Source organism: Agelaius tricolor, unplaced genomic scaffold (genome assembly GCF_023055355.1).
Source record: "Agelaius tricolor isolate 1412-34295 unplaced genomic scaffold, bAgeTri1.0.p SCAF_19, whole genome shotgun sequence".
Classification (NCBI taxonomy): domain Eukaryota; kingdom Metazoa; phylum Chordata; class Aves; order Passeriformes; family Icteridae; genus Agelaius; species Agelaius tricolor.
The window spans coordinates 13,887,665-13,909,034 of record NW_027269279.1 but is presented as its reverse complement, the minus strand read 5'-3'; the positions used below and the strand labels follow the sequence as shown (position 1 = coordinate 13,909,034).

Below are 21,370 nucleotides of genomic sequence, written 5' to 3'. Positions count from 1 at the left end.
GGATCATTCTTGAGGGCTGGTGCAGAGCTGGGCAGGGTGTGGGGGAGCACAGAGGGCAGAGATGGGGGGCTGGAGCTGGGGCTGGCAGGGGAGGTGTGGGCTGGCTCAGGTACTGCACCACTACAGCCCTTGAGAGTTTGGGGTGCTGCAGAAGGGCTTGTGCTCCCCAGGGCTCCAGGCAGGGGCTGAGAGCAGCCTGTCCCAGGTGCAGGAGCACCTGCCCAGCACAGGCTGTGCCTGAGGGGCCTCAGGCCTGGCTGAAGTGGGCACAGCCAGCGAGGAGCCCAGCACTGCAGCTGCAGCTGCACAGGGCTACAAGGAAAACCCACCCATCCTGCAGTCCTGTTGGAAGGGCAGGCTCAGCCCTGGTGGAGCTGCTTCCCCTTCCCTGTCCCCCCTCTCCCTGGCTTGGAGCAGCAGCTCCCCCAGGATGCTCCCAGCCCCACAGAAAAGGGTCTGTGCTCACCCTGCTGTGGGGCAGAGCACAAGCAGCTCTGAGGTGGAGGCTCTGCAAGGACAGACAACTCAAAAAAGAGGTTTGGTTTAATTGAAGATGTTTAGAGAGAGGTTCTTCAATAAATAACGGACTAAGGTGGGGACAGGGCTGACACCTCAGGACAGGGTGGTAGGAGGACACACAGACCAGTCACAGCTCCCTTGGGACGTGCTCAAGTAGTGGAGTTGGGTTGTGTAAGGGGCAGGGGAGAAACTGGGGACACAGACACACATCAGCCCCAGGCAGTCAGGAGAGAAGAGCTTCATTCTGGTCCAGAGAAAGCAAGAGCTGAGAAAAAAATGGACTTGGGCTGCTAAAGAAACTCAACCAACAGATGTGATAAGTAATAGTGGATAAGCAAAAATACCCCAAACTGGTAACAAGTGAGGCTGGAAGGGTGTCAGGGGCCCTGAGGAGGCACTGGGGCTGGGGAGGAGCTGCCTGCCCAGTGCCACTGGCACTGCTGAACTAGAGGGGAGCCAGAGATGACGTGGGATGGGAGAGGCCTACGAGGGCAGCAGCCCTGGCACCTTGGATCTTGAAGGTCTCACAGGCTGGGCTTTCCATCACTGCCCTGTTTGACTCCTCATAAACACCCCTTTACCTTGTCTTTGAGCCCCAGAAGGACCAGCACCTCCCAGAAGAGCCTGGTGCTGCTCCCAGACACCCAACGTGCCAGCCCCTGAGGCTGCCTGCTCTCCAGCCTGGCACCACTCACAGCAGCTCCTGCATCCTTTTTATTAATAAGCTCCCACCCCAGAGCTGGTCACTGACAGGGCTTTCTGTGCCCATCCAGCCAGGCTGCAAGGTGCTTGTTGGCTTTTCTAAGGCCCAGCCTGAGCCATGTGTGACCCCCAGGGCCTGCCCAGCCCCTGCCACAGCTGGCAGTGCCAGCCCATCCAGGCCCTGCACTGGCATGGATCCCTCTGCTCCAGTCCCAGTTAAAAAATGAGGTTGGAATAATGAACATGGTGCTGAGCAGAGGAAGAGCCTTGGCCAGGGAAGGGGGATTTGCCATGGGAATATAGCAGGGCCCCTGGCCTGGCTGCACATGAGCCACTCAGTTCAGCCAGAGGCTCCTGGACAGGACAGGGAGAGACTGAGAGCCTGCCCAGCACAGCCCAGAGCACAGCCCAAGGCAGGACACTGAGCAGCTGGGGCACCTTCCTCAGCAAGGGAAAGCTGCTGTGAGCTCTGCACACATCCCATCCCATCCCTCCAGATCCTGCAAAGTCCAGCCTGGTGCCAAGGAAGGGGAGAAGGGCTCTGGACCAGACTCTACACTCCCAGCTCCCCTCCCCTGCTACATTCCATCCTGGACAAAGGCAGAAAGATCTATACAGTATAATACATATATATTTCACTATGAAATAGCAATTTCATTCCCTGCCTTCTACTTTATGCATCCTGAATTATATGCTTCTTTTTACATCACTCCAGAGGGCTGGTGGGGCTGGGTGGGTTCTCATGCGAGGCAGTTGCTCTCCCTGGAAGTTACCACAGGACGCACCAGCAGCTGATGTGGCAGGACCTAAACATGATTCCCATCCCTCCCTTTCCCCTGGCCCAGATGCCCCCTTCCCCAGCAGCAGGGGCAGCCTCTACCCTGGCAGCCAGGGCTCTCCCAGTCCATTTAAGTGGTTCCTCAGTGCAGATCCATGAACGCCCCTCAGCTGCTCTCAGCAGCTGTGGATGGAGCGGGAGCAGCAGCTGAGCCCCCGACATCGCGGGTATGGGAGGAGCAGACCGAGGCGAGGGGAGAGGCGGGGACAGTGCAGCATGCACACCGAGTGGTGACACCGGGGCACACCGAGTGGTGACACCCGGGCACACCGAGTGAGTGGTGACACCGGGGCACACCGAGTGAGTGGTGACACCGGGGCACACCGAGTGAGTGGTGACACCCAGGGCCCGCCCCGCCCACCGGGGGAGCCGGGGCTGCAGCCCCAGGGTGAAGTTCTACCAAAGGTCAGGCCCTGAGGAACAGGGAATCCCATCCAGGGGCTGGGTCACCGGCCAAGAGCTGTCATCACTGGAACCAGTGCAGAGCCAGGTGTCAGGTGGAAGGAGAAACAATCCTGTGGAAAGAAAAGAGGGCAGATGTTTTAGGGAAACACTTAGGGAAGGTGTGCAGGGGAGCCACGGTCCTGGACACTTGCAATGGCACTGGCAGCACTGGGGCTTCCAGTGCTGGGATTCTGTGGGTCCTGCACGCTGCTCCAGCAGCTGGGAAGAGGAAAGGGACAGCAGGTTCCACCTGCTGCTGGGTTTGGGCTCCAGTAAACAAGGTCAGGATTTTATATCCCTTTAAATGAAACCTGCAGGAGTTCAGCTGCTGGCTGAGCTGGAGCACAGCCATGCCCAGACCCCTTGCACAGCAGCAGATGAGCTCACCCCAGGACCTGTCACAGCACAGTGGCCGTGGCAGGGACGGGAGCTGTCCCCAGCACCCACCTGCGCTTCCCGTGCGCCCCCCGGCCGTCACATGGTCCGGCTGTACTCGATGCTGCTCTTGGCAGAAATGCCAGACCAGGGCAGGAGGCTGCAGAGGAGGCTCTGGGCTTGTCTGTATATCCTCTGGGGGATGGAGCAGGGGCTCAGGCTGGCCAGTGTGGAGCCAATGTGCTGTAGGTAGTCAGTGGCCACCAGTTAAGGACAGCAACACCTACACTGTAACTTAGCAAAGAACATAAAGCACTCCTGGAGCTGCCCTGCCTGCAGGGACCCCAACACACTGGAAGCTACTCAGCTCAGTCAGGTCTGCTCCTTGCAATCACTGCCTCCACCTTTCTATCAAAAGCAGCTCTGCTCTGCCCTGTACAGGATGGCACTTTGAGAATGGCAGCTCCAGCTTGTGTAGGAAATACCTCCTCTAAGCAGTTCCCTTAGCATTCCACAGAAGATCCTTTGAGGAGAGCAATCTCTCCCCCTGCCCAGGGAGGTTGGAACTGACCAGCTACACCCAGGAAGGATCAAGTTTCTTCTCCATGATCCGTTGACCTGAAACAAATCCCCTAAGTCAGTGTGGGAGCAGCCTGCTGAGATCCAGGCCAGCCCAGGCTCACAGGGGATCCCAGGTCACAGGAAGAAAGACCAAGGGTTTCTCTGCCCTGTTCATGGCTAAATCCTGCACCCTACAAGCCAAAGCACACCCAAAACTTTGGCCTAACACCAGCACTCGCTCTCACTGGCATTCAATTTACTCCAACCATCCTACATCAAATAACTCTGACATCTCCTTCCTTCCAGCTTCAGATTAAACCCACATCTGAGCAGGTTTCAGTTCCCACATCTACCCACACTCTGCTGTTAACCCAAAGCAGAGTCTGGCCTCTCTCAGCAGCCTGCAGGGAAAGGATATAAGATTGTCCAGGGTGGGTGCCCGCCGTTGATGTACAGGACGTAGGTGAAGCCATCTTTGAGGACCCCTCGGATGGAATAGTAATAGGGCAGGTAGTGGTGCTGTTTAAAGTCTCTGTTCTCATAGAAGTTTATTGCTGTGTTGTTGGTGGTGAGCACGTGCAGGTAGATGGCTTTGCAGTGGTCCTGGGCAGTGGTGGAGATGTGATCTTTCAAACTCTCAAGCAAGAGGGAACCTGTTGAAGGGAAGGCAGCAGGATCACAGTGGGTGTGGGGCCCTCCTGCACCAGGGATTGCTAATCAGGGATTGCTGCACACACCTGGAGACCCCAAACCCCACCCAGTTCTCACGGGACCTTCTACGTGGTTTTCTTACATGGTCTCACCTATGAGCATGGCTTCAAAACCCTGAGGTTTTAAAGATACAAACCTCTGACTCAATAACCACAAGGATGAGGCAGAACTTTGTCAATACTGCTCATCCCCAGCAGATAACTGGCTTTGGGGAAGCTCAGTGACTCATTCTCAATGGTATCAGTTGCACCCCATACATGTATTTATTTTAAAGCCATTTGATACAGCAGAGTGTCAAAACAGGACTTCACAAGCAGGTTATTGTCTTGTGTCTGCTGAGCTTGAATCAAAATCTAAAGAACTGCTGGGATTTTAAGACACCTCCTAAGGAGAAGTGGAGACAGCCTCATCCAACCTGGATTTGCTGCAGCCAGCAGGAAAAACCAGAGAAGGGTACAGAGGATACTCCAGCCCCAAGAGACAAAACCTGGGGTTCATCCACATCACCTCAACATGAAGGACCCAGCAGAACCTGCATGGGAGCTTCTTCCAGCAGGTGTGGCAACACCAGGCTAAAGAATCAGCCTGATTAACACCCAGGGGAGATGGCTGCTGCTGTTTCACAAACCCCAGGGCCTGCAGGACTCCCTGGAGGACCCACAGGATTTCAGAGCAGAAGTCAACAGCGCTGACTTCACGTTCTCTTGATACTTAGTGAGAATCAGTATCAGCCAAGACCAAAAAACCACTGAGACATCAACAACAGAGCAGTTCTATTTTGTTATGAGATATTTCAATCTTCTACCTCAGAGAAATCCAGCTGTCCTGTGGTTTGAGAACAGCAGAGAACTGAAAACCAAACCCTTTTACAAAAATCAGAGCTTTAGTGCTCGGAAGCATGGCTGGAGTGAAGAGCCTCCTGCATGAAAGGCTACAGCTTCAAACACCACTAGGAAAACTCAAGAGAAAAGTCTCAGAAAAAGCAGCAGCAGCTTTTTATAGGTTGTGTTGCTACAGGTGCAAGCTCAAAGTTTTTGAGAGTGCACAGCAACATGCTGTGCAGATGGAATGGATACAGGAAATACTGACTCTGAAAGGGGAAAATTCCAGCAAGATAGAACTGGGGGGGGAAAATAGGATTTGAAAATTAGGAGGAGACTGAAAACCACCATAATTTTACAGAAGGACCTCTTTACCAGCTTCTGTGACCATTCTGTGCTACCACTTTCTTCTTTGTACTGGAAAATCCCCTCCAGTGGCATTCTAATGCTCTCACCAATGACTCTGTGGTAATTTCTTTATGTATCCTTGAAGTTTGTACCTCTCTAAACATGCCTGGGGGAGAAGGGAGGACTTGGAGGTGCTGAGTTATACCCATATCCTCTGCCAAACCTGGCCCATTCCCTTCTGCAGATCAGAGATCCACATCCTGCCTGAAATGGCACCACAAGGGCAGCACCTGGTGACAGAACACAACTGCTCTAAACAGAGGAAAACCTTTCTGACTCCAGGATTTCAAATGGCTGCAGGAGAGCTGCATGTGGCAGCAGACATTCAGAGCTGACTTGTACATTGGAGATCTAATCAGGCACAAGTTACACTATTTTCCAGTTCCCTTTGTGGTTTCCTCACAGTTTGTTCTATCTGTTGAAGATGAAAGATTAAAAGCAGCTCTGTTTTCTGCCTCAGGGATCAGACTGCTGAGACCCAGAAAGAAAATAATTTCAAACCCTGCTTCTGGGGTGAAGTTCTTACACTTTCAGACACTCTCAGCAGCACCAGTGTGAGTTTATGGTGTGCTCAGCTGCCCCCTGGGAACAAGACAAAGGCTTGTGCTCTGTGGAAATATTTGCACATTGTGTTGTGCCCACACCAGCAAAAACCTCCCAGTGCACCTGCACTGTCCCACCTGCTGGTACCAGTCACAGGTAACCCTTTCCCATTCCCTCAGGGATCCTGCAGGGAGGTACTGGAGCTCCTTCAGTCACACCTGGCAAATGCACCAACAGCTGGCACTGAGCAGCATCTTACCTATTCCATGTTTTCTGAACTCCTTCACCACTCCAAGGCTTAGGATGTAAGCAACTTGAGTGTCCACAGGAAAATTGGAAGCTAGGATATCTCCATCCTGCATAGAGAAGGACAGGTTTTTTAATAGGGCACCTGGGGAGGCACAGGAGAAAGCAAGAATCCTGCATTGGAACACCTGAAAACAAGGCTGAAGCAGGAAACTTCTCTTAACTGAACAGTGTTAGCTGAAGTTTTTGGGATAGAAGTTAAAATATTCAAGCATGGGGCTATTCCTGTTTTCACATCATCCTCCCAGAGGCAGAACACAAACCATGCTATTTCCTACCCACGTACATGATTTGTGGGTTTAGGGACAGAACCTGCTTGCTTTCTTTACCAGAAGGATTCAAAGTGCCAGTTCTGGAGCCACCCAGCAGGGTTTAGATCAACCCAGCAAGTCCTTGTGCCCTGCAAGCTGCACCTGAGCTGTGTCAGCTGGGGAGGACAAGGAGCACATTCCACAGCCCCAGTTGCCCAGAGCAGTGCCTGAATAAGCCCTTGGCTTTCAGCTGCTCTGGAACAAGAGCCTTTTGTAGAAGTTGCTGAAGATGCAGCTCCTGACTGTGATGAGCTTTGAGATGAAGCCAGACAGCTGAGGTGAAGAGACTCATGTGCTGCTCTGTGCATGTTGGGTTATTGTTTAACCACATCACTGAGGGCTTCCAGGAGTTAGGCACTCCCTGCACTGCCCCTGCTTTTTATTTAGTGCTCTTCTCCCATGCTGTCTTCACTGACCATCTCTTCTTTCCCTCTCTCCTGGCCTCCCAGCTCTGTTATCTCTGAAGTCTCTGCAGACAGGTTAGCCCCCCTCAGGGCTTGGGACAGGGACTGTGCAAAGGGAGGAGTTTCTGCAGGAAGTCACCAGAGTGACTCACCCAGAACAGCCAAGGAAGCTTTTATGAATAAAAAGAGTTTTGTGCTCTCACAGCTACACCAGCCATGGCCAGGGATTATCCTGCAGGATCTGATCCCTCAGCTCCCTGTGGGGGCCATGCTCCAGCAGGAAGAGCCTCTGTGGTTCCACACAGCCCCTCAGCCCTGCTCCATTAGCTGGAAATCAGCATGGGCTTCACTCCTGACATGAACGGAGACCAAGTGTCTGAACAGGGCAGGAAAAGCCCACCCCAAAGAGGTCCATGCCCATTCCCAGAGCAGGGGGTGGGTTCTGTGCTGGGTAGGGTCAGCACAGAAGGGTCAGGGTATCACAGGCCAGGGTATCACATACCTCCTTGTGCACCTTGGTCCTGCTCTTGATCTCTGCCACGATCATCCCCACGATGGAGCCTCTGTAGGTGGCTGCGAGGGAAAAGAACTTCTTGTTGGAAGTGATATCTCGGTACCATGAGTCAGGGTACCTGCAAGGAACCACAAACACCAATGTCTGTGCAAGCAAAGCCCATGGCAACAGGCACTGCAACCCCTTTAGTGGGTTCTTTCATGGAATGGCCTCCTGCCTTGCTAAGAGAATCACATTTTCATCTCAGTCTTTGCCCAGAGCTTTCACATCCATCTTTAGCAAGTTATTTTTAAATGCAAGATCAATCTGCCCTCATCTAAGAGCTTAAGGATCTCATTAATTTGATACACATGTAAAAAAAATGCTGCATATTGATAGGAAAAAAAAAATCATCACACCACCAGCCTCCAGTTCTCCTCCTCCTTCTGCAGCTACTAAAGGGAAACTACTGTATGTTCATTTATTTTCATTATTTCAGCATGTCTTGCTTTTAAAAGAAATCTACAAACTCAAAATATTATGAATGCTTTTGCTGATTTGTTACATTTTATTCAATCTTAATTATAATCTGCTAGAATTCTCTATGAAGCCAAAGTTAAACATCCATGAAGTCTAGAGCTGTATGGATGCTTTAGGCCAGACATCTGTCAGTGTCCCCCAGAAAAGCTCCTGTGCTTGTGCAGCCATGGGCATTGAGCAAATGTGGGTCTGGGAGCTCCCTGGGGCAGGCTGAGATCAGCAGCATGGGAGGAGCAGTGCTCAGATCCCCAGGACATTCAGGGAGCCCTCAGGAACAGCTCTGTGCCAGCTCGGCTCAGCTCAGCTCTGAGGGGGCTGCCCCAGCCCCAGGACACAACTTCTTTCCCAAGCACAGGGATCCTTCTTCCTGCAGTGTTGTCCTTCCCCACCTCACTCAGTCTTTCTCAAGAAGCTGATCCATCCCTTTAATGACAGAACCCATTTTCCTGCCCCAATGTGCACATTGGATGTTTCTGATGACTCCAGTAGGCTGCAGGACAGGCAGCAAAGGACCTTTGGATCAAAGGACCCACACTGGGCACCAATAGATGTATTTGTTTTGGTTTAGGGTAAATTTTGGAGAGAATTTTTTAAGGTTTTTTTTTTTTTTTTTTTTTTTTTTTTTTTTTTTTTAGGAAAGTAGATTTAATTGATTTTTGTTTTTTTTAATTGGCTTGGGAGAAAATCTTTTTTTGGAGAAAAGTGGAAAAATATTAATTATAAATTTAATGTAATATTAAATATTTAAATTAAATATAAATATTTAACTTTAAATATCAATTAAATATAAAATTTAAATTATTCTATTAAATTCAATATACATTTAATATAATAATTAATAATTTATAAATAAATTTATTAAATAATAATATTTAAATGATATTAAATAATAAAACTTTTTGTTGTTCTAAAAGAGATGATAAATTTAGAAAGTTTGGTTTTTGGGTTGTAGTTGGGTTTCTTTAGTTTTTTATTCGTTTTTCTGGTGTTGGAAATGTGGTTTAGATTTGGTTTGGTGGGTTATAGGTGTGAGTTGCTGTTGTTATTTTGGGTGTTTAGTTTAGAATAGGTTTAAATAGGTTTAAAGAAAAAGAAAAAAAAATTATAGTTTAGGGAATTTTTTTGTTTTAGTTATTTAACCACAGTGCACAGAAGATTCCCCCCCTGCTGCTGTCCTGGCAACAGCCCTGAGGCTGCACAGAGCTGGAGCAGTGCAGATTCAGCCCCTCTGCCCCCAGAGCAGGCACATACACATACTCTACACATACTCTACACATACTCTATTGGGAACCAGTCTCCACAGAGCTGTTTCACCGTGTCTATGTCATCGTGGCACAGCAGGCGCAGCGTCACATCCGTCAGTGCACTCGGGGGCACCTCCTCTGTCATTCACGCCTGCAGGGAGGAAACACAGGGAGAGCTGGAACACGGGGGCTGATCCACAGCACCTGAACCACAGCACCTGAACCACAGCACCTGAACCACAGCCCCTCCAGGGCCTGATCCAACACCAGGGGCTGAAACACAGCACCTCCAGGGGCTGATCCAACAGCACCTCCAGGGCCTGATCCACAGCCCCTCCAGGGCCTGATCCAAAACCAGGGCCTGATCCAACACCAGGGCCTGATCCACAGCACCTCCAGGGGCTGATCCAACAGCACCTCCAGGGGCTGATCCACAGCCCCTCCAGGGGCTGAACCAAAACCAGGGGCTGATCCACACCCCCTCCAGGGCCTGATCCACAGCACCTCCAGGGGTTCTCATGGAGAAAGGGATTTCCCAGGAAAGTGAGTTTTCAGGGGAGATGAAGCAAAACACAGAAACATTGACCCGAGAAGGAACTCAAAGCTGTAAAAGTGGCAAGCCCAGCTCCCAGCTGAGCCTGACCATCCCTCCAGCCCCAGATCCAGGCACATCCTGACCCCTGGGAGCACAGCCTGGTGGCTCTGTGTGTGTGAGGAGCACGTGGCCACCAGCCCTTCCAAAAAGAGCATTAAATGAGCCAGCAGCCTGCCAAGTGTACCTTATGTTGCATGGAGCTCTTCAAATGTCCATGCAGGACCAACATTTTGTTAAAACAAACCTGAACAAACAGCTTAAAAAGGAAGCACTGCTAGGGGAACGTTTAGAGTCCTCTTGCAGAACCCTGCCATCTCCAGTGAGTACATATGCAGAGGATTCCAACTCTAAAATGTTCATTTTGTTTAACCTGTGCTGGTGAAATGAGATCTAGGTTCACTTCCCCTCATTCTGAGTGCCACAGCTCCTCCCAGCCCAGCACAGAGCACTCACATACAGGAATCCCAGGAACCTTTTCTCCACAGCCCTGCCACCATGTACTGAGCACACACAGAACACTTGCTGCAATGCCTTCAGCCTTTTCTAACAAGCACCAGAGGGAAAAAAGCAAGTGATAGCTAAAGTGGTTGTAAAAGCATTTGTAGCACTGAGGGATGACTGGAGAACACATTTTAGGCATGGCAGAGCCCACATGAGACAGACAAGGTGAGTGGAGACAGGAGGAGTCGTTTCCTTCATCCCTCTCACCCCGACCCTCCCTGGTAAAAGAAGCAGACCAGGATGCAAATTTAAAAAACCAAAGCCACCGCCCTTAACAAAAATAAATCACTTAAAATTTTTACTTTCTTTTCCTAATTTTAAGAGTCTCAAGTCTTGGTTTCAAAGGGCCAAGTTTAAGGGAAAAGCTGCACAGAGCAGTGTCTGTCTATGCCCTCCTGTGAAAAGGGATGCTCAGCTCTCCAGTGCTCTTGATTTACGGCTCAGAGCTCAAGGAGGAGCAGATTTAAACACACTCCCCTTTGGACTGCATGTGCCATTTGAGCAGCTTCTACACAAATATTGTAACTGGCAAAGTTACAACTGCCAGTTTGGCAATTTTACGTTGCCAAACTTATAATTTAGCAATTAATTATAAATTTTATAAAGTTACTAAACTTACTTGGACAAGCTCTCAAGCACATGGTGAGATTCCCTGGGTGTCCTGTGCAGGGCCAGGAGTTGGACTCAGTGATCCTGATGGGTCCTTTCCCCTCAGCATATCCTGTGATTCTACTCTGGCAGTTACAGTCACTGTACAGAAAGGGATCACTTGTTCCTCTCCAAAGAATTCCTTAAAAAGCATCACAGCTGTTCTAGGGCTGTGGCTGCCTGTTTACTGAGCAGCCCACAGCATTCACACTCAGTCCAGGTGCCAGTTTCAAAACAACTTAAACCCCTACAAAACCTGCACTCCTTGCTGCCTTTACAACTTTTTTTACACTCCCAGAATTGGCTCAAGCCCTCAGAGGCCAGACTTGGAATCTGTGTCCTGTCACAGTGGTGCACACACTCCCCACCCCAGCCTCTGGTGACCTTTTAAAATCCTCAGCTTCACCCCATGGGACCCTGAAGGAAGAAGGACAAACATTTGCTGGCTGAGGCTCATCTGACCCACACCACTGGTTCTGGATGCTGTGGACCCCAGTCTCAGCCCTGCTGAGCCATTGCAGAGCTGTGACACCACAGGAGCGTTTTCCTTGCAAAGTTTCAGTGCTCCTGTAAGGAAACACCCCTTCTCAGCATTAATAAATCAGAGAGAAATGAAACCACCATGCCAGAGCCATGGTTTTGCTAATGAGTAGAAAAGGCAGGGCAGCACAGGACACATTCCTGTGAGGATTAGTCCATGTGTATTTAACACCATGTTCTCAAAGAGCTGGGCAAGCATTACACATTATCCTGGAGCTGAAGCCAGCCTCCATCAAGTAATCCATGGTTGTTTTGTTGAACAGGATAATCCCCCTCCCCTCAAATTCAGACACCCACGGCTGGTTGTGTTTGCAGGGACTCAGCCAGATGCTCCAGCACATTTAAAGGACATTTGGGACACCCATCTGGCACTGTGTCCTGCCCTGGGGTTCAGGAGAGCAGAGCTGTGTCCCTTCCTCCTGGCCAGGTGTCACTGCTGCTGGAGGAGCTGTGGGAAGTGGCTGCTATGAGCAAGAGAGAAGAAATTCCAGGCAAATCAATTCCCTTCATAGCCAGGTGACAGCCTCTGGGTCTGCTGGGATACCTAGAAAAACCCCCAGGAAAAAAGAGCAGATCCTGGCCCTGGGTACAGCCTGTGGCAATGCTGTCCTCAGCACAGCCAAACTCCTGAACTCAAGTCTCAGCCAACACAGTGACCTAAGGAGCATCTTTACAGTCAGCTTAAGAGGACAAAATACATGTTTGAAAGCACAAAATAAACCAGAAACAGTATCAGTGTAAAACAAAACCCTGGAAGTTAAAAGGGCCTTTAGGGGTTTAGAGGCAGCAACACTGAAAACACAAGTTGTGACCTTGGAGACCAAAGGGTGGCTCCTGTGAAGCCAAATGCAGGCTCCAGGGGCATGTGGCTAATTCAAAGCTGTCCATGGCCACCTGGGAAAGCCAAAGTGAAATTATCTTATTTCTTTTAATATCTTTTTCTCAGGGGTCAGCCTTTGGTTGACATGCTGGCCCTGGTCTGGGAGGACGTGGCCAACATCACCCACGGTCCCCTCCTGGGGGCACAGTGACCTCACCTTCTGTCCAAACAGGGAGCACTTGTTCAGGAGGATTAGAAAATGAGCCAACATTTCATATTTTATTTAATATTTCATGCTTACAAAGGGATAAGGCAGATAAACATTTGAAAAAGCTCTGAGGACACCCTCTTACAAAATACTGCAGTCAGGAGCAAGTAGAACTAGAAACTGAGCATTAATTCCCTTTCTTACCTAAAACCTGCAGATATTAATGCATAAAACATTCATTTTTAAAAATACAGGAAAGCATAAAAGTTGTAAGCATTTTGATTAGTTTTCTGCCTTGCTCTATTGAAACAAATCTAGCAAAATGTTTTGGCCTCAAATGTATTGGGTAGCTCAGAGGAACCCGGGAAATTCTTATGACAAATATTTAGCAGTAATGGAAGTTGGATGAAAAGAAATAGAAAATGCATCACTAAATAAGCCAACTTGACATATAATTTTAAATTAAAGCACATTGTGAGGCCTGAACTTGCTATTTAGAAATGATGTCATGAATCTTTGGCATCAATAAGCTATAATGAGCCAAAGAACAGCATTTCACAGTTGTGTCTAAAAGGCAGCAGAACCATGGCTGGGCCTCCAGGGGCTGTCCCTGCTCACTCAGCACATGGAGCCAAGCACAGGCACTGCCATTCCCACCACCAGCACCTCCTGAGCCTATGGAGAAGGAGCAGCTCTTGTTTAGAGCCAGGTGCAGGAGCAGTTTATTTACATGGACCAGATGCTTCACAGCTAAGACACCTCAGCTCAAGCTTTTCTCAAGAGCAGGAGGAGGTTTTCACTCCCTCTTAGAGCTCCTGTATTTAAAAAAAATCATAATAAAACGTACATAAGATCACACTTCTAGAGAGACAGGCAGCCATGCAGAACCAGCACAGTGTTCAATGAAGGATAAAGCCTGATGCTTTGGCAGACAGCTGCTTAAACGTGGTTGAAAATCCCTTCAGCACTTCCATACCTACAAACACCTGGCCAAGTGGTTCCACAAGTTGAGATTTCCCTTGTTTAGCACTGTTAGACATGTTTTAACAATGTTTTTGCCTTGTGCATCCTGCAAAAATGAGCTGGATTTCACCAGCAAACAAGATGCTGGTTTCATTAATTTTTATTTTGACTTCAGCTTCCAAGCAGATAAACTCATGAAATTCCCACATAAAAATTTTATCATCTAGCAATAAATATCACTGAATTTCCTAGCAGAATAAAAGCCAGGTAATCTTGGTTTGACTAAAGTCAAACAAATAATAACTAGGATTGTTTACAACTCTAATTCCCAGTTAGGGATGTATTGATTTTAAATTTAGTGTTCACACAAAAACCAAAGTGAAGGAATCTTCTTCACTTGCAGAAACAAAGCTGGATCCAAGTCCATCAATACCTTTTACTTTACCTAAAAGCTAATTGAGATCAATTCATCCTACAGAAAGCAGCAGAGCTGCAGGGAAGAGTAAAGAGGAGCCCTGGCAGGCTGTGGGTGTTTATAAATGGGTGCCATAATTCAGGGTGCCAATAATTGTCCCTAAGGCACCCCCAGGCAGCCCCGTGTCCCAGCACCCCCAATATTAAACAGTGCAGATCCTCAAAGACTCAGGATGAAGATTTTCACCCTCAGGAATTCAAAGCATTCACTTTGAGCACACTCTTGCTGGATTATTAAGGATTATCTGCTATCCTTGCACAGAAGGAAAAGATTAAGTGTCTGCAGTGACTCCCAAGGACACCCACAAAGGGCTGTGCCAGAGGAAGGGCAGTGACCCCAAACAACGCACGGGGCACAGGAGGGGCCGGCCTGTCCTGGCAGCTCCTGCCCAGCACTGCAGGACATGTCACAGGGCCTCTGTTTCACTTCTCAGACATTCCCTGGGAGATCTGCACACAGGGACAGAGATGGATTCCCTGTGCCTGGATCCCTCACAGCAGAGGTGCTGCTGCAGTGTCACCACCAAATCCTTATTTGCGGCTCCAGGCGCCATCTGGACAGCCCTCAAATCCCGGTAACACAACATTTCCAGGAAAGAAAAATTAATAACATTTGACATCCTCTCTCACTTGTAAGTAATTAGGATCAAACAAAGCCCAGAGAGCTACCAAAATGCAGGATTTTAGCTGTGACTGAGCACCACAGTACCCAAACCAGCCACAACCTGCTGTCATCTTCCAGAACACGAGCAGGAATTTTCACAGCTCTAAGTCTCTCTACCTTGTGCCGTCTGGCACTGGGGATTTGATTTACATGAAACCATTCAGTCTGAAGCAGTCTAATTCCACAAAGCAGTAGAGATTTCCCTGCTGCATTTCATTTTCAGCTTACTGTGTTTTTAGGTTACTGGTCTTGCAGGGAATGTTCCACACAGACACCTCTGTCACCAAGCTCCTTTCATTTAATACAATGAAAGTGCAACTGCATTTCAAAACATCCTGGATTCATTACCAAGAATCTCAAAGAGGCACTTCCAGGACTTAGGGCAATGTTATCCAAGCAACAGGAGCCAAATTTTTAAAGATATTTAAATACTTGGCTTGACAGCTTCTCAGTACTACTTCAAGTATGGTCATAGAATAAAAAATGTAGGTTGGAAAGACCCTTTGGGGTTTAACCCAACTTAGATCAGGTTGCTCAGACCCACACAATGTCAGTGAGGAGCAAATCCCTTCACCCTGCCTGGAATCAGAGCAGTCCCTTTGGATCTAAAGGCACAACTGGAAGCTGGGACATCAAATGTGCTGCCTGCACCAACACCCCCAGCCCTGCCAGTGTGCAATGGAAACACACCTGACAGAGCATTTGTGACACTCTGCTCATCCATGGAATGCTCCTGCTCCTTCTAGAAGTGCCCATGGGTTCATTTGGGGCAGGCAGCACACAAACCCCACAAGGCAGAGCTCCCCCATCCCCAGTTTGTTAAGCAAACCCACAGAGCCCGGAGCCCATGGTCACACACTGAGCACTGATTGTTTCACCTCCATCCCTGTGCACTCAGCACATCCCACAGGAGTGCTGCCCTACACTGCCAGCACTTCATTCCCTGCTCTGGCAAAAGCTTGGAGTGAGTGAGATTCTTAATGAGAAATCTGGGACAAAATTCTGTGCCTTGGTCTGAAAAACAAACACCCAGTACTGTGGGGGGAAGCAGGCTCTGATTATGGGACTTCACAAGAGCCCAGAACACCTTTTGATCCCTGTTTCTCTGCCTTTTCCACCAGAATCAAAAGCACTGAGCCTCAAAGCCCCTCATGGACCCCAGGTCACTCAGGGGTGTGCACCAGCTCAATACTGGAGCTCCTCAATATTTAAATTCCTTCAATAGCAGCTTCTTTCTGTGCAGAAAACTGCCCTGGCACATGAGGAACACACCAGGTTAATCCAGCCCTGCCATGTGGATCTCATCTGCCCCCAAAGCACATCCCAAGCACTAATGGGATTCTCTTGGGGACATCACTCTGGAGAAAGGAGTTTGTCAGTGCCTGGACTTTCTTGTCCAGTAAATGCATCCAGGGCAGTGTGCTTGAATAGCACCCCACAGTGGAGGATGGAAACACCCAGTGAGCTCAGGGTGTTGTAAGGAAAGCTGAACTCACCTCAGCCCCAGGGAGGCTGCAGGGTAACCCTGGGCTGAGATGAGACATCTGCACCAGGTGTCCTGAGCCAATTAATAAAGAATCAAATCTTCTGAGAGAGCCAGACCAGCATGGCAGGAACACACACAGAGCTGAGCCCAAAGTGTAACAACTGGACAATTTTACTCTACAAATTTACTTTAAAACAGTAAATTTTGAAGGAAGCAAAGCAGGCTTCAATCTGTGTACTCCTTCCTGAGCACACAGGGACCAGGAACAGGCACCTGGATTTGGATCCATCCATACACTGCCATCACTGTGCTCAGCTCCTGCTGTGATTTCAGACTCCCACCTAACACCAAATACAGTTGGATTTTATACCCTCCTCGTGTGGAACAGCTTGGCCAGAGCACATTGAACTCTGACAGCCAGGAAGGCAGCACTGTCACACACAGCCTGGCAAAACCATCCTGGCAATCAGCCCTCCTCCTAAAGATTCACCCCAGATAGCTCAGACTATTTTTCCTCAGCTCTGAAATTCTGAAAACACCATTCTAAGAACAGATTTGTGCCTTGTTTAGAGCTCCACACAATTTTCCACTCTGCCCTCATCGAGGTGTGCACAGCACAGCCTCCAAGCCAAACACCCAGAATCACTGTCAGTAACACTTTGGCCTCTTGCCATGAAGGATCAGGATTTGAAACAGTCCCCAGAAGGATATTAAAAGGTGAGAAGGCAAAATGGACTTCTACCTCTGTAGCAAGCAGTGGTTATTTATTAGAAATAAAGAACACTTACTGTTAGTGAAAATCCTGTTATACCCCTGATCTTCTGCACACTCAGAGCTGGACTTGTCAGACTTCCAGCAGCAGAAATCATTAATGTTTTGTATGTGGGTCACTTTCTGGGCTGTTCTTTCACCTTACAGCTCTGGAAACATTACTGGAGCTGTGGATTTCACAGGAGCCAGTCCCCAAAGGAAGTGTCTCTAAAGCACACTGCACAAGGCCTGGCTTCCTGCTGCCCCAGATCCAGCAATTCCTCTGGGCAATGGCAAACAAGAATCTCTAAGAGGGTTTTGCTGTTAAATCTTTTCTTGTTAAGAAGAGGAAGAGAAAATCTGCTTTGAGACAGTGGCACTGTGGGGAGTTCAAACCCAGGGATCACAAAAGAGGCACACTGACAACAAGCTCCTGGCTGGTGGGGAGATTTAATACACAGCAAGTTTCCTCTTCCTCCAAAAAACAAACAAAAAATCCCCAAACAATCCATCACACCTGCAGACCCGCTGCCCTTTCTGAATTAGAATAAAGACCACACAGAAAATGTGTGTGGTGACTGAAAAACCAGCCAGAAACGCAGCCTGCAAACCCCTGGGGAAGGGAATTTGAGGCTGCCTCCATTTCCCGCACACTGTCCTCATTATGGAGCAGCAGTGACAAAACCCAGCCCCTCCACCCTCACAGGAGACACCAACACAACTGCCCAGAGGTTACTGCAAACAAGGGGCTTTCAAATAAAACCTATTTTGAAAAAGCTTGAAAAGGACATTCCTTCCTCAGGTGTCACACAAGTGCCCCAAAGTGAACACCTCTCCAAGATCCCAACTTTAAAATGTGAGCCAAAATGGCTTCCTTTCCTTTCCTTTCCTTTCCTTTCCTTTCCTTTCCTTTCCTTTCCTTTCCTTTCCTTTCCTTTCCTCAACTCAAAAACCCCACTGCTGCTGTTTTAAACTAGTAACATTTAAAATGGATTCTGGCACAGCTGTCTGCTCTGACAGCCACAGCAATAAGCTGAGAAGCAGAAATTAAAAACTTTCAATAAGGTTGATGTTGGAAAACTGAGCAGCTCCTGTTCCTACCTCTCTGCAGGGAGGAAAGTGGGTGAGGGGACAGAGTGAAACTTGAAGATTCTTTTTGCAACACTTTTTGAAGAGTTTTTTTTTTTTGCAAAGTCTTTTTGAAGCTGCCAGACAGGTCAGACATGGGGAGGGAGGAGTGATCCCACTCTGAGAGTTTTGGTTTGGACAGCACTTGGCTTCCCAGTTTGTAGGCAAGGTGCAGATCTAAGGCAGATTTTTCTGCTGTCACCCTGAACAGGAATTGGTTCTCTCAAAGCACCTGAGCAGGTCAGAGAAGGGAATCCCTGCCCAGCCCAGGCTGGGAGCAGCAGCAGGGCAGAGCTGCAGGATTTCTGATCAGCCCTGCCAGGAAGTGCCCGAGTTGGCAGCTGGAATTCCTCAGGTATTTCCAGCAGTGCTGGCACCTGAGTCAGGCACAGCCTCCCCATGGATCACACTGGGAGTGCCTGGGGAGGGGGCAGAGAGGGGGAACAGAGGCAGGAAATGACAGAATGGCTTTGGGGTGGCAGGACCAGCTCCCATCAGCTGCAGGCTCTGAGCCCAGCACTGACTCACACACCACACTGGCCCAACCCCTGCACTCAGAACAGCCCCCCAAATCCCTCCACCAGGAGAAAAACCCCACATGCAAATAAAGATCATCCTTATTGGGAAATAAATAACACCAGACATGAGAGAAGCAGCAGACTTTGTCAATAAAAATAAATGCAGATGCTCTGTTAAATGCTAAAGAGCATTTTCTGAATTCCACTGGCAGCTCCCACAAAGTTTCATCACATCCAACTCCAGTGTGGACACCAGGAGTCAGGATGGGTGACACTGGTTTGGGAAAAGAAGTGAAAATTAAGAATGCCACAGGTTTTAAGAGGCATTCCCAGCACAGCCACTTCCCAACGAGTCAGACACAAGAAATCAATTTGCCTTAAGCACATCAAACAATCTGCTGAGAGGAACAGCAGCAGCTTCAAAGAGCAAATAAATATTGTCTCAGCAGCACTAAGAAATGGTTCTTCTTTTGCCACCAGGTGTGGAAACACTAATTAGAGCAGTTTATATAATGTAAAAGAGTAACTTTGTAGTAATTTTTTAGCAAAAGAAAACCACCTGCTTTAAAAGCCTGGTCCCTGTCAGGGCTGCTGAGGGGGGCGAGGCTGCTCAGGTTTATCAGATTTATCTTATAAATGCTCAGGTTTATCTTGTAAATGAGCTCACACATGAATTATCACACTCTAGGGCACACCCAGCAGTGAGGTTTTGGGGTTTTTTTGGTTTGTTTTCTTTTTCACTTCACTTGTGAGAGATCTGCTAGAGTTTGTTCCAACAGACAATTGGATAATCTGGAAACACACCAAGCTCTAGTGCTCCCAAAATGCTCCCATAAAGACTTCTGAGGATACTAACCTAGACTAAGGGGAGTCTGTGGCAGATTAAAATAAATTAATTACAAGAATTAATTAGATTAAAATCATTTAGGATGAATCCATAGTGAACAGAGGGTCCATTCAGCAGGTTCATAACAACTCGATGGAAGAGGAGAGGAACAGAAATACAAAAGTGGCTGAGGATCCTTTGGGACAGGGCACAGATCTCCAGGATGGGAAAATCTAAAATATTGACAGCTGCAGAAAGCTCCCACAATGCCAAAAGCCAAGTAAAACTGGAGGCTGGTAGATAAGACAAGGAATGGAGCTTGAAGGAAAGCAAACATTTCCAATTTGTGTTGAGCACTGCAAGGGGGGAAAGCATCCATGCTCACAGTGAGAACATCTGTGCCCAGCAGCAAAGGAGGACACTGGGAGTTATCAGAACAGAGGGGGACAAGATCCATCTAAAAGAGTCTGGCCTGAGGTAGGTGCAGGTTTTACTGACTCTGTGTCTGTGAATTAAACACCTGGGCGGAAGGAAACGTGGCCAAGGGTCAGGAGCTCAGCAAGATCACCCAGAACGGGCTGGGAGCTTCTGTAGCACAACAGAATCGGGATAAACCAACAGGCAGGGAGCAGGCCGAGCTCAAACTCGGTTATATCGCTACCACAATTGAACATTTACACAGCGGGCAGGGGAATACAGAAATAATCTGATGCCTGTGACCGAGAGTGGATTGTCCATGACTCGTGTTAGCTCCTGGCTGGGCACAGCAATGCCGGTGAGCTCCACACACCCCCAGCCGAGCCAACAAACCAACCGGAGCAAGGCCGAGCAGCTCCGTTCCGCCGCGGGGAGCACCGGGCCCGCCGTACGGGGCACCCCGGCCTTCCCCGGGAAACCCGGCCGCGAGGGACGGAAATGGGGACGGACAGGCGACAACAACGGCACCGGACTCTCCGTTACCGGGAAGGACGGGAGCGCGTCCCCAGGGCCCCGCACCCGACGGGCGGGGGGGGCCGGGTTGCTATGGCGACTGCGCCGGGCCCGGCCCGTCCCGGGCGAAACCGCCATGACAACGCCAGCCCCCTTCCCCAGCACAGAGACGCCCCCCAAACCCTTCCCCGCTGACCTGGGAGGGGCGGCGGACGCGCCCTCAGCACATCCCGGGCGGCGGAACCGGACGGAGAGCGGCGGGCACGGACACCGGCGGCACTTCCTCAACCGGGCACCGCGCAGTAACGAGCCTCCCCATTGGCTGGCCGCGGGACACATGACCGCGGGTGCTGCGCATGCGCACTGGGGCGCGCAGGTCTCCTGAGGTCACGTGGGCAGCGTCGAGCGGGGGAACGCGGTCCGTAATTGGGGGGGGGGGGGAGGTAATTAAAGGAGTCCTCAAAATCCCTCCGGGACCTCCAAAATCCCCTCAAGGACCCCCAGACTTCCCCCCGGAACCCACAAAATCCCCTCAGGGACACCCAAAATTCGCTCAGAACCCCGAAAATCAACCCCGGGACCCCCAAAATCCCACTCGAGAACCCCAAATTCCAACCCGAGACCACCAAAATCTCCTTAGGACCCCAAAAATCCAACCCCGGATCCCCAACCCCCCCCCCGGGACCCCAAAAGCTCCTGACTCATGACCTCCAAAATCCACCTGGGACCTCCAAAACCCCTCAGGGACTCCCCCGATCTCCTCATCTCCTCACAGACCCTTCTGGAGGATCTGAGATCCACAAAATCCCCCCATGGGACCCAAAAATCCACTCGGGACCCCCAAAATCCCTTTCGGGAGCCCAAAAAATCTGCCCAAGACCCCTAAAATCCCACCCAGGACCTCCAAAACCCCTCAGGGAGCACCCCCGATCTCCTCACAGACCCTTCAGGAGGATTCAAGACCTCCAAAATCCCCCCAGGACCCCCACAAATCCCCTCAAGCGCTTGGGAAACAGGAGATGGCCCCTGGGTCACCTGGCTGGAAGTTGCCTCAGCCCTTCAAAGGGAAAGGAGGCAGGGGAACTGTCACAGTGTAAGG

At 49.6% G+C, this 21,370-nt stretch overlaps 1 protein-coding gene across 2 annotated transcripts; it reads right to left on the bottom strand.

Moving 5' to 3' along the window:
- Window positions 1–525: 525 nt before the first annotated feature.
- NAA60 (N-alpha-acetyltransferase 60, NatF catalytic subunit) lies at window positions 526–20,605 on the bottom strand. 2 transcript variants are annotated; one of them, XM_071444411.1, is made up of 7 exons: window positions 20,468–20,605; window positions 9,256–9,371; window positions 7,446–7,575; window positions 6,182–6,278; window positions 3,858–4,092; window positions 2,951–3,134; window positions 526–2,574 (listed from the first exon to the last, which is right to left on the bottom strand). In XM_071444411.1, the coding sequence occupies exons 2-6, from the start codon at window positions 9,363–9,365 to the stop codon at window positions 2,978–2,980; spliced, it is 729 nt and encodes a 242-aa protein (XP_071300512.1). In that variant the 5' UTR covers window positions 9,366–9,371; window positions 20,468–20,605; the 3' UTR covers window positions 526–2,574; window positions 2,951–2,977. The 2 variants fall into 2 exon arrangements, with proteins under 2 accessions (XP_071300512.1, XP_071300513.1); XM_071444412.1 differs by lacking the exon at window positions 20,468–20,605 and having other exon boundaries at window positions 7,446–7,516.
- Window positions 20,606–21,370: the final 765 nt, after the last annotated feature.

Excerpts from the sequence above, each read along its gene's own strand:
- NAA60 (XM_071444411.1), bottom strand. The coding sequence starts at position 9,365 with ATGACAGAGGAGGTGCCCCCGAGTGCACTGACGGATGTGACGCTGCGC. Across the intron at positions 6,279-7,445 it reads GGACCAAGGTGCACAAGGAG|GATGGAGATATCCTAGCTTC; the intron begins GTATGTGATACC and ends TTCTCTATGCAG. Across the intron at positions 3,135-3,857 it reads CACCCACCCTGGACAATCTT|TGACTACCTACAGCACATTG; the intron begins ATATCCTTTCCC and ends ACTGGTGGCCAC.